General features: G+C 34.7%; 2 protein-coding genes across 2 annotated transcripts in view; one reads left to right on the top strand and one right to left on the bottom strand.

Annotated features, from left to right (window-relative positions):
• The window catches only part of LOC106715270 (WD repeat-containing protein 7), a 62,774-nt gene that overhangs the window by 7,004 nt on the left and 38,603 nt on the right, over positions 1–17,167 (top strand). The window contains exons 15-21 of the mRNA XM_045682573.1: positions 13–174; positions 541–664; positions 832–995; positions 1,090–1,184; positions 1,303–1,387; positions 1,507–1,575; positions 1,872–1,964. Coding sequence (XP_045538529.1) covers positions 13–174; positions 541–664; positions 832–995; positions 1,090–1,184; positions 1,303–1,387; positions 1,507–1,575; positions 1,872–1,964 — 792 coding nt within the window. The remainder of the gene's footprint in view (positions 1–12; positions 175–540; positions 665–831; positions 996–1,089; positions 1,185–1,302; positions 1,388–1,506; positions 1,576–1,871; positions 1,965–17,167) is intronic.
• Positions 9,131–12,095, bottom strand: LOC106715275 (cuticle protein 1). The gene is made up of 2 exons (XM_014508523.2): positions 12,000–12,095; positions 9,131–9,798 (listed from the first exon to the last, which is right to left on the bottom strand). The coding sequence occupies exons 1-2, from the start codon at positions 12,009–12,011 to the stop codon at positions 9,376–9,378; spliced, it is 435 nt and encodes a 144-aa protein (XP_014364009.2). The 5' UTR covers positions 12,012–12,095; the 3' UTR covers positions 9,131–9,375.

Raw genomic sequence — 17,167 nt, 5'->3', positions numbered from 1 at the left:
TTACTTGATTAGGTCTGACGGAGCGTAAATGTGTGACCCTGGCGTCAAGGCATCTGTTCCCTGTTGTGAGCATCAAGTGGCGGCCGGCAGACGACTTTATGGTGGTGGGCTGCAGCGACGGTACAGTCTACGTCTGGCAGATGGAGACAGGGCATCTGGACAGAGTGTTGCATGGTGAGTTATTAAGAAGGTTTAACTTGGTCACAGGTAACCGACTTTGCCTGAAGAATTGGCGACAGACCGGCCATAGAGCCTGCGAAATGGCCAGTCAATGGGGGTTCAAAGTATTGGAATGATAGCCACGGACAAGTTGATGCAGCGTGTAGGATAATCTGGTCATAGTTCCTTGAGTATCCTAGATGCGGGTAGCACAAGACCGAACACCGTGGCGATCTTTTGGGGAAGCTTTCGCCCAGCAGTGTCACGTTGTTAAAAATGAGAAGACCTCGAAAGATGGTGGCGCTAGTGTCGTTCTATAATATTTAATACATTTCACATAATATATGCATGTGGAATAAACGAAATGGCTCGTTGTTGTAGGTATGATAGCTGAGGAGGTGCTGTCTGCGTGCGACGAGACGGTCGCAGATGACCTGGGCGGCTCGCTGGCGGCGGGTGCTGGAGACCTGCAGGGCCTGGCCAACCCCGCTGTACACTTCTTCAGGTAAAAGCCGTTACAACAGTAACGGAGTCCGAATTCTAGTCCTCTTCCTATGCCTTTTTTAATAAGTTAAAGAAGGGAAGGAAAAGGGAAATATCCTTTTTCTGTGACTACTCTCCTTTGTTTATTAAAACTTGGAAGTAGTTTAATTTGAAGTGATTTTGTTGCAGGGGTCTACGTCATCGTAACCTGACAGCGATGCGTGCGGCGACAGCACGCGGGCTGGCGGCGCTGTCTGGCGGGCACGGCGCGGGCGGGGCTGGCCCGCTAGCTGAGCCCGCACGCGCCCGCCGCGCCCCCCTCACTGTACAGGGATTCAGATCTAACCCTACCGGTAAGAATATCTTATGATTCTTAACTTAAACGAGATCTTTTAATATATTCTTTAGAGTTATTGTTAATTATAAGAAATGTGTTGTTTATTCTAGATCCAGAGAGTCATATTCTTTTCTTTGACATAGAGGGTCTGATAGTGGAATTACTGAGTGAGGAATACTCTGCAATGAGTCCTGCAAGTTTGGAGGTGAGATCCATTTTTTTCTCATTTTATTAATTTTAATTAAGTCAGAATTTGTGTTTCTCTGTGATTCCTTGATACTTAAGTGTCTTTAAGGAATAGTTACTATTTTTGTTTTATTCAGGCTGCCGGTTTGATAACCAGCGAATATATGAAAGTGGCAGCACTTACCCAGTCCGCAAGTCCTGATGCTGCTAAACGTATTTCTGGTAAGTTTACATATATACTGATCTTATTTATTAATGGCAACATACTTCTATATAACTGCTACATGTAAGTATGTGAAATAATTGGTAATTCTTTTGTGTACGCTTACTGAAACGGATAGATTTCTTTGGACGTGTGAAAGACAAAGCAGGAGATATGGAACGCATCTTGAAAGAAAAGGACAAACATGGTTTGTATAACCCGACAAAAATAAATATACACTTAAAATATAGCTTTTTGTTCAATGATACAATATAAGTTTATATTATGTCGTATATATTTGTTGAATGTCGCATTTTAGGGAATTTACAACATTATAAAAATCTTTTTATTTTCTTTTCCCAAATTATGTTGGATATATTTAATAATTGATTGGCTCGAAATGTTATCTTCAATGGAAGACTATTGCGCTTCTAATTTCAATTGTCATAGTTAACTTTAGCAAAATCAAGGTCCGTCCCCCAACATTTTTATTGCATGTGCCAGGTATTCTCGCTAAAATGAAGGAGGGAGCTGAGACAATGCAGACTAAGTTGCAGGCAAAAGCTGAACAGCTAAAAGGCGGTTCAGATCATAAAGGTAAGTGTTAACTATAAGATTAACTTAGTAAAACTGGAATAAATGTATGTAGCTAAAGTTGTTTACGATTGCCTGTAGATGGCGCTCGCGTTTCTTGCGCGACAAAATGCGCATGCGCATTCGCAAGCTGGCAAATTTACGACTCACAGATATAGATGTACACTAATTGTCGTAATCAGAGTCATTAAGAGTGAAGGGAATCCCTTAGTATAGATTTAGTATAAGAAATCTACACTTAAGGCTTCCATTAATGATCAAATAACTGAGTATATCAGTTTTATTCTATTGTATACAAAGAAATGAATGATTAGTTGCAAATATTAAGTATTTTACATATTTATATGGTTTATTCCATTCCATATAAGTATTTGCAAGGAATGCCATTTTACCGTAAATGCGAGCATATTATCATAAACTGCTTTTTTTTTTCAACAATTTGTATTATCAAGTCACTTTGAATAAAATGTACAAACTAAGACGTTAGGTATAAACATTCTAAGTTGAAGATTGAAAATTGCATATTAAGTTGTTTGTCCTTTTTTTACAAGTATTTATTCAGATGCAATATGCAAGAATTATTTTGTTTAATGCTCACAATGTTGTATTATTTAGATCACCTTTGATAGGTAGGTGTTATTTCAACTGTTATGGACAGGATTATTAGATTTGTAGGTGAGCTAAACCTAAGTTACGAGCTACTAAGTGCAATTGAAACCTTGTGAAATGTTAACCGCTTGACAAGCGCAACTTTTTTTCGGATATGCCCCACAGAGTAACTTGTTTACATTTTACAAATGTCACGGTGACCAAGATAGTTTCAGAACGATATATCACAATTGTTTTAGTTTTTTTAACTCTGGTATTGGTGTACTCTACCGCATTCTTTCAGTCGCATTCATTTGTCACATTGTTTGCCCACTGCTGGACTAAAGCCTAGCCTACTACTAGCCTTCCTTAATAACTTCCATAGTATGGGGTCCTTCATTTTCCGCATTTAACGACTTCCTGTCATGTTACAATTCTCACATATTACTTTGTTTCATACAAAAATAATTTTGTTGAGTTGATTTATGAATAAACAATTATCAATCATACTTGTTTTCAAGGTGTCTGTAATTTGAAAATGGCAAAGGGAAAAAAATCATCCTACTATACTGAATTTCCAGATATATGTTTTGTTATAATATAATACTTACAACTAAGCTATCATTGATATAAATTAATATTTATTAATCAAATTTACATAATAATATTGCCAAGTATTATGTACTGACAAACAAACGCATAATATTGTTATTTTCAATTCAGTATTCATGCAATTTGTCGCTTCCTTATTGTTTTCTGAATAGACGTGGGTGTGTAGTTTTATTTAACCAGCGGGCCTAGCAGTTTTATTTACGATATGCGTTTTTGTTGATAATCGATAAAATATGTCAAAATCTGTACGAGATTTGTCCTTATAATTCAAGGCTCGATACAAACGCGCGTATGTGATTTAAATACGTTCAACAATTAACGCCTCCGTTAAGGTATAAAGTCGATTTCAGTTACTACCGCCCAATGAACTGATGTGGCTTAAGTTAAAGCGCGTTCAAACGTCCGAATGAATTTATTCACGGCCTTAAAATTGTCCATGTATGTGTAATGTGGAATATGAAGTGCGTGGTCGCCAATAACTAAGGGCGAACATACACGACCTTACTGAACAGCTGGTATCGATTTTCACAAGCTGATCGCTCAATTCCAACCGCTGGAAGCTCAGTTGATACGATTTGAAACAGGCCTTGTATGTCTGCCTTAACGACTGTTGGACATGAACGTGGCTGTTATTATCACAACAGTTAAGTACCAGTTCGGGTTTTATTCATATATTTTGCACTCAAGGCGATCTACATTCATAAATTAATTGTTCAATTGACATACGCAGGACATACGGCTTGTGAAAAGGTATTATTTGCTCGTTGCATTTTAGTCGTGATTTTTTACATTATACTACTTTTGTAGTAACATGGATTTGAATATTAAAAATATATTACGTACTAGATATAATTATTTAATTACGAATTTGTGTTTATTATGTTCTGAATTCTATAAAAATAGTACCTCCTTGCTACAACCTTTATTTTAACTTGTTATTGCTTTTTATCTCTTCAAACTTGTAAAGTGACAAATGAGAAGTTCGGTTAACTTCAAATATGAACTTTTTAACGACATCTATGATAAAAAATTAAAAACATACGAAGTTTTCTAGCCTTATTTCTCTGTACACAAATTCTCCATTCTATTATACTGTACACAAAACTTGCTCCACAAACTTTACTGCCGTATGTTCTTGTAGTGAGCCTACGCTCTTATCAAGGTAGTCTTAAAGTAAATTATCTGCTTCACCACACCTTTCTGCTGAAGTTAATTGTCTCTTATTCCGATTGTAATAAGTACCAAATCTGTCATTCGATCGCATATCTCGAAACTTCCAGAACGTTCTTTGTCTGAAACGAGCAAATGTTATCGGTTTTTGTCGTATAAAGTACAAGCAGTAAAAAGCCCAGAAAAATTGTTTTCATAATATTAAAGTTCAAAGCGTAAATGTACTTAATATGTGCTCGATTAGTATTGGAACAATAGATTTAAATATCAATTTTCTAGCTTTTACCTGCGACTCCGTCCGCGTGGAATAAAAAATAGAAAACGGGGTAAAAATTATCCTATGTCCGTTTCCTGGTTCTAAGCTACCTGCCCACCAATTTTTAGTCAAATCGATTCAGCCGTTCTTGAGTTGTAAATAGTGTAACTAACACGACTTTCTTTTATATATATAGATATCATAAGGACATGTCTAAACATTAGTTGTTACTAGATATAAACAATTTTTTGTCACCACATGCGATTAAGAAAGGAATTTATTAAATGTCCACTCTGAACGGCCTCGATTTGGTTTTTGTACCAGTTTGCTACCGGATTCTTTAAGGATAAATCGAAACTGATAGGAAAAAATATATTAGATATATGTTTAGATGTTTTGTGATGTTTTATGTCAAAGCTTTATAAGCCTTATAAGCTAGGATATTACGCCTTTAGAATTCCTGAATCCTTACTTAGCACTGAATTAATTAGAGGCTATTACGAAAACATTGATGAAAACTGTCTAAAAATTTATGATGTATGAAAACGACAATTGTATATAACGTGTTTTATTTGCACTTTGGCGTTGATGTTTTTCTATTCTAATATAGAGAACCAGGTGGAGGCGTCCTTCTATCCCATTTAAGGTTATGAGAACGACCCTTACAAAATTGAAGATCGTTATTACAACTAACAGTAAGTTATTTATTTACAAAGCTCGGAGGCCGTAGGGTGCAATACCATGAGCACCATAGCCGGCGTAAGCGACTTGGGTGATGGGGGCAATAGGTGCAATAGAGGAGAGTTGGGCAGATTGGTACGCGGCACGGGCACCAGCGGCGGCTCCGTCTAATCCAGCGGCCTGAGACTGGGCAGCAGCGATATAGTTTTGTGTGGCAACCACGCCACCCCAGTAGGCACGCTCATGTAGATCCCTGCCGGTATCAATTGCGTTACGGATGGCGGCGTTGTTGTTGCGGAGTATGTTCTCTTCGACAAGCGATTGTTTCTCGACGATGTTGCGAGCGTAATCATTAGCGGCTACATTCGCGTTGATAGCTGCAGCTTGAGCATCACCTGCGTTGCCGGTGTACACCAAAGGGGCAATCAGCCCGGCGGAGGCAAAGCCCAGGATGGCGGCGAAAGTGATCTGAAAGTTACATAACCATTTTAATGTAAATTTAATTCCTGATATTTTTAAAGCTGTTTTTTTCCTTTGCCATCTATCGTGTATTTCGTATATCGTGCTAGTAACAATTAAATAGTCGACGCAAGACTAGTTTAATTATGTTTTTCAATTATATTAAAGCCAATTACATGTATAGGAAGCAATTAACGTTGATTAACATTTGGCATGGCCTCTAAATAACTAGGAAATGGGACACAAACTTTGCTGATTAATTGTCTAACGTTTCTTCTGTCGTTACTTCGGACTGAGACCAAATCAAAATCCAAATAGGTTGGTTATCTTACAATTAATGTATGGACTGATATATCTTAGTTTATTTTTTTAAGTGTTTAAAACTACTAATAAGTTCGTACCAGAAATCTCATCTTGCACTTCTTATGGGACTGCTTGATAGCTACTGAATGCAGTCAAGAAGTTACTCAAGTCTTTTATATGATAATATCATTACTGAAAATGAACAATTTTTTGCACTAGATGTCAAAAATTGTAAACAAGTAAGACATATAAGGCAAATTCCATGTATTATCAAGGCTCTCATAATTTCCGACAGATTGTCATACACTCTCTAGTTTAATCTTCAAGTTGAACTACATTCCAATTTTGAAAATTAATTACTGTAGATTAAAATAATGTCTTATTTTTTATTAATATTTAATATTATTATATTATAAATGCGAAATTTTACATGGATGGATGTGTAAAGGTATCTACGGATCGGCTCCATGGATCTTGATGAAATTTGGCACAGATGTAGAACATAGTTAAAACACATAGGTTATTAAGTTTTCATACAAACTTTGACATAATTAAAGATGGCGATTGACACAAATATTCTTCCTTGGCCCACTGTTATTAATACTTATTAATTCTACAGTTAAGTAAAACACTGAAATAAACTTGAAAGATATCTACTCTACTAAGGATTTTCACATATTTAATCGTGTAATAGGTATCGGTCTTATATCCACCAGGGAAGGCAGGTTTGTCGGTATATATACGTATAAATTAAATAAAAAAAAACTTGAGAGGTGTCAAGGGACACCCGGATGGAACGAAGTTCCTTTCGATTAATTAGTGAAGGAACCAATGTTTATTCTATGAATAAAAAACTTAAGTCTTCACAAGAAGTACATTTTATTTCTATGAATTTTCGTTATATATTGTCAAGTCGTTGCCATGGTGAAGTAGCGTTCATTCGTCGTTAACATACTTACTATAGCAAAAAGTGTCGTGACAACTTTTCGTAAGAATTTTTTCCGTCTAGCCCCCCTTTCACAACGCGCGATAAGGAACTTCGTTATAAAAATATTTGCATAATAAGATTACTTTTCAATACATTTCATTCTCCTCCAGTCAGCTAGCTAAATACTCGGATATGTTATCTATCAGATTACTTATTACCCATAAATCATTATTTCCATATTTCCTTCGTTTTCCATTTTAAATGATTTTTTCTACTTTCTATATATCTATTTAAATTGAAATAATATTTGCTTCAAGTATATTCGACTACTTGTCTATTAGAATTTGATTGTCACTTGAACACCCTGGTATTGAAAAACTTTTCGAAGTATTATCTTAGTGCGACAAGTTTATCCAAGGCTGTAAATATCGAAGCATACAAAATAACAAGCAGAAAGAAAGAAAGTTTTTTATTAACACAAAAAAGATTAAACCAAAAAACAATAACCTTATACTAACATAAAATTACACATAATTACTCTGGATATTAAGTTACCATTTATGGTTATTTAGGGTAATCTTTTGATGCCCACACTAGGCATATCCTGTATCGTGGGCACCGATATTCATAAGATATACGATATTAAGTTCACAAAATAACAAAAACCCACATTCACGGCATTTTAGCATTTGACAATTATAAGTTACTCCAGTATACATTTGAAAAAAAATTAAATAAATAAAAGAAAAATAAATTATGATACAGCTACAGCTCCAAGAATATTGTTACACTTTTTTGATATAGATCAGTGATTGTCAAACTTGTTTCTTTCACCGTCCCCTTTGAAAATCAATTATATTTCAGAGCCCCCTAATTTTTATTCAGCCCTAAAACTTAAAAACCATAATTTCATTACTTTAATTAATATCAATGCCCCCCATTTTTTGGGCCTCTTATCGCCCCCTCCTAGGTTTCAAACGCCTCCAAGGGGGCGTTATCGCCCACTTTGGGAAACACCGATATAGATGGAGGTGTGCTAGTGAGCTATAATAATTTAGTTATAATTTAGCCCACCGGGTCGGATATGGTGCGATAACCTTATCTAGGCTGGTAAGAGAGGCATTTCTGTCGTGGTTAGTTCTGTCAGAAATATATGGAACCTGCTCACGAATAGAAAATAACATAAAACACATGCCATGACATTTACACTACTACAGTCAGCTGTCATAATTTAGTTATACTTTTGCCCATCGGGTTATTGTCGGTCTATAACTTTGTCGGCTATTAACTGACACTACTGTCAATTTAATCTGCCCTGTCAAATCAGATGCATATTAGTCGTGAAATTAATTGATACAGGAACTGGTGTTTAAACTAATAAAAGTAGAAACGTAAATCTCTATTTCGCTCTACTTCCTTCTTAGAGTTAGCCCATTTTTTCTCAAGCAGAACTTTTCCCTATACATCTTTTATATTGAATATAACATGAACAATGTTACGTAAGCCACTGATTACACTGAATTGATTGATTATAACGACTTTTTTGTTTAATATAGTTATTATTTTATCCTTAAATTATTTTGTTTATGCACATACACAAGTGTCTCCTGACTACTTTTTGGGAAGCCCCGGCAACTTAATTGTAAAGATTTACTTGAAATAAATACATTTTTATCGGCGTTTTTACAGCTTACAGAAGGTTGTAAGAAGGTTGTTTATTTTTAGGTTGTTTAATTGATATAAACAAATATAACATTCAAAGTTTATAAAAGTTCAAAGGGTGTAAAATAGAAATAGGGAGTAAATAGGTGATGAAGGTTTGTATGGGAATATGTAAGGTTTATATGAATGTTTTGTGAGTTTTACCATGTTTTGTTCTAATATTTTATAAGTTTTAGTATAATAATTAGCCTAAATAATAATAATAAGAACATAGTATTTCACGCCGAGGAAGTCTCGGGGACAGCTAGTTTTTTTGTAAATGTGGCTATATACCCATTGTGCATTTGTCCATATTATTTGGTTACTACGCTATTACATATGTATACGTAAAAGTAGTACATAATAATATCAAGCATATTGCTACAAAACCAAAATGTCCGGTAGTGACGATTGTTTTACTAACAACCTATTAATTGAAGTAAAGGAACGTATCAAAAAATACAACAGCTTGTATAAAATGTGTTTTATTTACACTTTGGCAGTGATGGCATTAGATATTTTGTATTTACAAAGAGAGTTACTTATTTGAGACCTTTGAGTTGTTTTCGTTGAGCAATCGGGTCCTTTTTGAGGCTGAGCGGTATTGCGGAGGCGCATCAATTGTCTGCCAACCGACCCGCCTCCCATTATAACTTTTAATAACGACTTTAAACTGAGTTCCAAGTCGTTATTAAAAGCTCGTGGTGTGGTACGATTTACCAAGCGCGAAGACCAAGTCCGTAGGGGGCGACGAGGCCGTGGGCGCCATAACCGTAGCCGGCGTAAGCGAGGGGCGCGATGGGGGCGAGTTGTGCGGCGCGGGCGGCGGCGATTCCATTGATGGCGGCGGCTTGGGACTGAGCGGCGGCGACCAGGTTCTGGGAAGCGGCCAGACTGCCCCAGTACGCGTTCTCGTGAAGGTCCCGGTTGGTCTCGGCCACTTGGCGCACTGCCTCGGTGTTGTGCTGGATGACGGCCTCGGCGGCACGCGCCTGGCTCTCTCCGATGGCGCGCGCGTTGTCTTGCGCGGCGACGGTGGCGTCAGTGGCGGCGGCTTGCAGGTCACCTGCGTTGGCACCGTACACCAGGGGGGCGATCAGCCCAGCGGAGGCATAGCCGAGGACGGCGACGAAAGCGATCTGAAAGTTCCACACGGATTTTAGTATTGTTACATCTGTCTTAATAGGACAGAAATGGTATCCGATAGACAGGACCTTGTTACGGTTGGATGGACAACAATACATCAAACATTTGTGATATTTCTTAGTATTTACATTCGCTTACAATTTGTCCGCGTATGCGAACTTCGTTAGCTCGGGATCTCATTGGCATGCACTTATTTAGCTAAACAATAGCATATTATACAATTGCGTAAGTTATGAGTAACAAGACAGCTTTTAACCTTCATTAACGCATACCATAAGCGCAATGTACAATGATTTCGTAGTTTAGTTGCGGCATGATTATTGAAACATTTTTAAATTTACGGACTAATCTGTTCGGAAGTATGCAATAAAATGTTTCGACGGTTAAATTTCGAATTTTGATTCCGGTATCTTATTAACTCATCTACAAAATAATATTGACAGTGCATATCCAAATAACGCATTGAAATTCATTTAGCAATGATAATTAACAATGTTGGAATAACGTACTCTACAAAAGAATATCCTAACACTGGCTTTAGGAGGATGTTTTGCAATGTTTATGCTAATGTGCCTAATTAACGAACAACTATTTTCAGCGTAATATTTGCTATAGAACATTGGAAAATTTAACACTGCTTTAATTTATCACTTAAAGAAATCAGTTATATTAAAAGAAATTTATGAAGATAACCAAAAACTTTGTACCGAGTAAATAATATAATAAATAATAATGAAATTATTCAGTCATTGTACCATACAATAATATTGCGGCAAAATAAATCAAGATAGTTATGCTAAATTCGGAATAAATTTTATCCTTAGTAATATTGTCCGTAATGGCGTTAAGGAATTTATTAATTCGTGTCCGAAAATTATTCACACCACGCCCAACCCTGAATATAATATTAAACGTCTATTAAATTTAAACATTCAACCATGAGTCTAATTTAAAATACTGGACTTGACAAACAACTAACTTCAAAATTAATATTTAACTTTTAGTTTTTGATTGTTCTAAGATTGATACGATTTGCTAGATTGTCAGTTGTTAAAAGACTATTATTGAAATAATCCTATTTCACAAAAGTTTTTTTCTTTAAACAAATTTATATATCCATAATGATGTAATTGTAATTTTATTTATGAGCTCTAGTTACACTACGACCTTGACCAAGAAATCGTTTCGCATGCAGAACACGTAGTTGACCGTAAAACGTTGTCCCGTACGTTTGGACCTTCTTTTACCATTTAAGACACATTGTGTAATCTTTATTATAAGTACATAGAGTTTAGTTTTGAATGAAAATATACGAATTTGAATATACTATGAATGCGTTGAATGGTCACTTTGGTTAAACGATTCTGTAATGTATGAATATACTGTTACGAAAATAGTATTTTCTTTGCCAACGGTGATAATATGCGAAATTTAAGCAAAATTTAAAAGTAAGTTTTCACTTTTGTCTCTGGTTTTTCAAATAGTAGGATGACAATTGGTTTTTAAACTTGTGTTTTGACCATGAAAACTAACGGTTAAATACAGAAAGTCAAACAAAAATTAATAGTTTAGTGTAAGAGAATATGTTATTGCACGTTTAACATATAAGACCTGTAGATAAATTTTCTGCGTTCAAATTTTAATTTAGGTATGTTACCGGATAAAACTAAATACAAGTGTAACGTAATATGATATTTGAAGATATTGAATTACCGTATTAGTATTACACGAATATATATTACATCGGAAGGAAAGGTTATAAGGTTATAGAGAGTCTAAAATATCTTAGATTCTCTAACAGTCGAAAATTAAAGTGCCAATTTTCAAATTGAATTGATGCAGATTTTTTTATATTACTGCGACGAATAATTTAGTGATAAAGATCTAGGAATCAAATGTTAGATTTAACCAGACATTCCCAAAGTAGTTCAGACGGGGGTCCAAATAAGATATTGGAAGAAGGCGGAAAATAAAATTGGGAGCTCACAAGTCAAAGAGTAAATATTAGCAAATTCACCAAAACCTGTAAATTCTTTATATGGGTTCTACGGGAACAAATATTTTAGGAATCTCTGGAGTAAACGATTGAAATCAAATATTTTGTTACTGCACAAACTGAATAGATTTAAAATTTCTTATAACTTGATCTTATCAATTGTTATTTGTTATAATTGATATATAAAAGTGTTCGTACCAGAAATCTCATCTTGCACTTCTTGTCAGACTGCACGATAGCTACTGAATGCTGTCCTGACGTTCGCCTGCTCTTTTATACCTCCGTAATCAACTTGGAGTTTATAATGAAAGTGCGGTAATCATTGATACCGCTTGACTTTGGACGAGACATTGTAAAGGGTAGACTCGCCTCTATATGGCATGTTTACTATTTTCTCAAGGCTCTTCTTGTTTTGGGGTGAACTGTTACTGGTATGCAAGCTATGCCAGTGATGAATGTTTTACAGTTTTGCATAAACTTGTTGATGGTTTATATACGAGTTTAATTCTTTTTTATGTTTTTTGATCTGTTCTGATGTTTAAGCATTCTCTAATGCTCGTCTCTACGAGACGCAGCAATTTCTTGTTACATATTTTATGTATAACGTTTTTTTATTTAACTGTATGTCTACGTTTCCTGTAAACTGTAAGGAGTAACTTTTGAAATAAAAGTTAATAGGCAATTCATCATTTAGATATTAGTTTGTTTTTTAAGTTTGTTCGTGGCAAATATCCTGAAATAGATAACCTACGGTATAATGAGCAGTATAATATTGCGTTTTATATATGAAAATTTTAATAACTACACCGGCACAGTTAAAAACACGCTGATGTAACAATTACCTTATTGGCGATATAAGCTGGATGCTATAATAAAAAAAATTATTTGATATACCAATGTCTGTTTGTTGGTAGCTAGTTCAAAAGATATAAAAAGAAATTAAAGATTTGGTCAAAATTTTGATTGCATTATCATAATCTATGTCTATTAAACAAAAGTATGAATGAACCTTCTCCGCTAATCTGTGAAGGTCATCGTTTGATACTTAATTAATTTTATGTGCCTAATTAAAAATAATAGACTTTAAAATGGAGTAATACATATAAATGTTAAGAAATTATATTGTTAAATGTTTGTGACCGTGGCTAGAATTACTTAAACTAACTGGTGACTGGAAGTTTGTTACGAATATGTATTAGCTTTCCTTCTACATACCTTACTAATATTATAAATGGGAATTTTTAGATGGATGGATGTTTGAAGGTGTCTCCAGAACAGTTCAAGGGATTTCGATGAAATTTTGGTTTTGATGTAGAACATAGCCTGGATGAACACATAATTGTGTTTTTTTGTTATTTCGTGAGGACGAAGTTGCTAGCGACAGCTAGTACATTATAGTCCTGGATTTTGTGTAGTTTAAGATTTTTGGTCATACTTTATTTTTTTTTGTCACAGACGTTTACATTTTAATGTAGGCGAATACTAATAAAGGCATTGTACGATTTTTTTTATCCTATAAAAATGTAAAAGGGTTGAAAGTTTGCATGGAAAAAATTTCGTCACCTAAATTTTACAAAAACACTAATCAATGCACAATTGAATTGAATACCATTTTGATATATTCATCAAACTATATGTGGTGCTTATAAAATTTCTTATCTATATATATATATATATAAAATAAAGTCGTGTTAGTTACACTATTTATAACTCAAGATCGGTCGAACTGATTTAGCTGAAAATTGATGTTGACGTAGCTTAGAACTAGGAGACGGACGTAGGAACTTTTTTATCATGTGTGCATTTTTTTTGTTCCGCGCTGACGAAGTCGCGGGTAAAAGCTAGTATATAATATTTAAAATCTACGAAACCTATTCTTGTAATCGCAACAGTAATATTTAAAAAAAATCGTTGGTATTTTGTTAATTTAGCGTCGAGTTGTCAAAGTATTTTATTGTATTCGTGGTATAATTTTTGAGTTCGTGATAATTTGATATGTTAACTTGCTGAAAATTATTTATAGTCACGGAGAAAAAAATATACAACAGCAATTAATATATTTAAATTACATTACTTCGTTGGACGTATTGACGTAGAAAAAGTATGTTGCAAAATCAGTGAGATTTTGGCGTGGGTATAGTACCATCTATCTAGTATATCTAGTATATAGTAGTATCTATCTATATATATATAAAAGAAAGTCGTGTTAGTTACACTATTTATAACTCAAGATCGGTCGAACTGATTTAGCTGAAAATTTATGGGGAGGTAGCTTAGAACTAGGAGACGGACATAGGAACTTTTTTATCTTGTGTGCATTTTTTTTATTCCGCGCGGACGGAGTCGCGGGTAAAAGCTAGTATGTGATAAACACCATCGTGTCGTTTCCGCAAAATTTATATTAAAATTTGTGTATTGCCCCTATTGGGAATAAAATACGACATAAATCTCATACTAATTTTGACATAATTGACGTTGACGATAGGAAGGCGCTTATCGAAAATATTCCTGCTAGGCCCACAAGCTTTAATTGACATCCCTATAGACAATCCTTACCTTCAATAAATAATGGTTAGCGACAGCCCTGCACTTTGTAAATGTCATACGGACGACTACAAAGCCGATCACAGCTGGGTGGAGCAGGAAGCTACTTATGCTTCAATAACAATTTAAAAAAAACAACGTAATAAATGGTATTTTAAAAGGAACTCCGGTGTTATATCGCTCGAGTTTCAGTCCTACACTTTAACACGGACACTTGTCTCTTTCTGTATTATTTAATATTTATTTTAATATGGAATGGTAATTATTATGACTAACCGTGTGTTTCTGAGGCCTATATCGTCGTTTAAAACATATTGTTATCTCTGTTTTGTCAAAGATAATGACAGGGATGACGATATGGTTTAAACATAGATTCTGGTGTCAGAAACCAACGGTAAGGGGTTTATTACTAAATTATCTGATATGTAGATTCTACTACAATTATAAACCCGTAAATCATGTATCCTAAGGGTGCGTTTTCATTGCATGAAACACTTGTATAAAGTCACTAGCTTTTACCCGCGACTTCGTCTGCGCAGAATAAAAAAAATGCACACAAGACAAAATAGTTCCTCTGTCCGTCTCCTAGTTCTAAGCTACCACCCCATCAATTTTCAGCTAAATCAGTTCGACCGATCTTGAGTTATAAATAGTGTAACTAACACGACTTTCTTTTATATATATAGATACGTTGATCCCTCTAATACTTTTTGAGAAAACAGAGCTAACAATATTTTTTGTACAGGTTTTTCGCCAGTGGAAACTGACGATTACCATTTTACTTTCAAATTTCACTATTGTTTCTTCAACTTTTTTGTTACCGTAGAATTCTACTGCCGTAACAATTTCAACAATAATATATATTGGTCATCTTTTTTATTCCTTTTGACAAAATAGAGACCACAGTAAGTACTTAAGTGTCACAGCAGTGGATTCTACAGTTAAAAAGAGTACCTGAAACAAGTTTGCATTTTTCCGTAGCAAGAATTCAGTCTTAAAACTATACAATACACCATTACACTCAATTTAGGATCAGGTTTATTTATAAATTTTATAACTAATATGTTATAGAAGTGTTCAATTAATTTTTTATCCCTTGAATAAATTAATTAGGTTTTTTTCCGGTACTAAATATCGTACTAAAAGAAATATCTTTCTTTACAAAGTATCAGTAATATTTAAATTTGCTGTAATGTAATTTTATGTTTCGCGAAAATATTATTTTCTTGACAATCATGAACTTTGTCTAACAGGGTAATAAATATTACATAGCAGTTAAAGGGGTTTTAGTCGTATTAAAATTTGTTCTTTAACTAGCTGTCGCCCGTGACTCTGTCCGTGCCGGATTAAAAAAAAAACTTAATAAGTAGCTTATGTGTTCTTCCAGACTATGTTCTACATCTGTGCCAAATGTCATTAAGATCCGTTGAGTCGTTCCAGAGATACCTTCAAACAAACATCCATCCATCTAAACATTCGCATTTATATTATTAGTTAGATTTAGTTAAGAACACTCTTATTACCTTACCTTACCCTATTGGATGAGAGCCTATTTAAGGCGGTCTATTTAAGGTTTAAATATGTGTATTTTTATAAATTTCTTATTTGAAATATTTGTAATAGCTAATACCCCTTATTATCATTATACTTTTAATGTAAACGAAGTACTGCGATCTTAATAAAAACTCCATAAACGACAGCCAGCGACTATATTAATTCAATTTGCTGTCCTAATGGTTGCAACTATTTATTTCTTGTTATTAACTGCTCGTAAGAACTCTTTTACACTAAGCGACTAGCCGCACGACTCTGCGTGCGCGCCACTGCTAATTCTATTAAGAATTTTTTTCACTAGTAGAAATGCAACTACTTACATTGCGCATAGTAATGGCATTTACCCGCGGCCGAAGTCGCCTGGCTAATCGCGCTAGTGGAAAAGCGGTTCAATTGCCAAGTGCCGGTGAAGTGACAGATGGTGGCACTTACTCGTACATCTAGTGCAGGCTTTAATGATGCAGTTTAAGGACGATAGACGACTGCAATTAATATCGTTGAATGATTTCAACAAATTGTAATTAATCAAACGAATCTGAGGCATTATGTACACTTCGGTTGAAAATTAACTGTGCGGAAAATAATGTTATTAATGTGCTAAAATAAAGAAATGATGTAATAAAAAAAATATTTTGTGCACAATATAGGTAAGTTAGGAAATTTAAGCTAAAGTTTTTTTGCAATCGATGTTATTTAAATTGAATCATAAATATATACATACTAGCTTTTACCCGCGACTCCGTCCGCGCGGAATAAAAAAAAGCACACAAGATAAAAAAGTTCCTATGTCCGTCTCCTAGTTCTAAGCTACCTCCCCATAAATTTTCAGCTAAATCAGTTCGACCGATCTTGAGTTAGAAATAGTGTAACTAACACGACTTTCTTTTATATACAGATTAGCTGTTGCCCGCGACTCCGACCGCGCGCATTTAAAATAAAAATAAGTAGCCTATGTGTTCTTCCAAACTATGCTCTACATCTGTGCTTAACTTCATCAAGATCCGTTGAACCGATCCGGAGATACCTTCTAATAAACATCCGTCCATCCATTTATCTAAACTTTCGCATGTTTAATATTAAATAAGATAGATGTAGTATGACGTCTAATCTTATGACGATTTAAAAATGTGTCATTAATGTTCGGACACAATTGTACATCAGTGTAAGGTAAAAATTTTCCAAATGTAGGAATATGCTGTGAATAAAAGTAATTGTAACTATTTGGTATTTATAATCTATATATATAAAAGAAAGTCGTGTTAGTTACA

The sequence above is a fragment of the Papilio machaon genome, chromosome 19 (genome assembly GCF_912999745.1).
Source record: "Papilio machaon chromosome 19, ilPapMach1.1, whole genome shotgun sequence".
Classification (NCBI taxonomy): domain Eukaryota; kingdom Metazoa; phylum Arthropoda; class Insecta; order Lepidoptera; family Papilionidae; genus Papilio; species Papilio machaon.
Note: the sequence above shows the minus strand (reverse complement) of the source record. Positions and strands in the feature narration are given on the sequence as shown.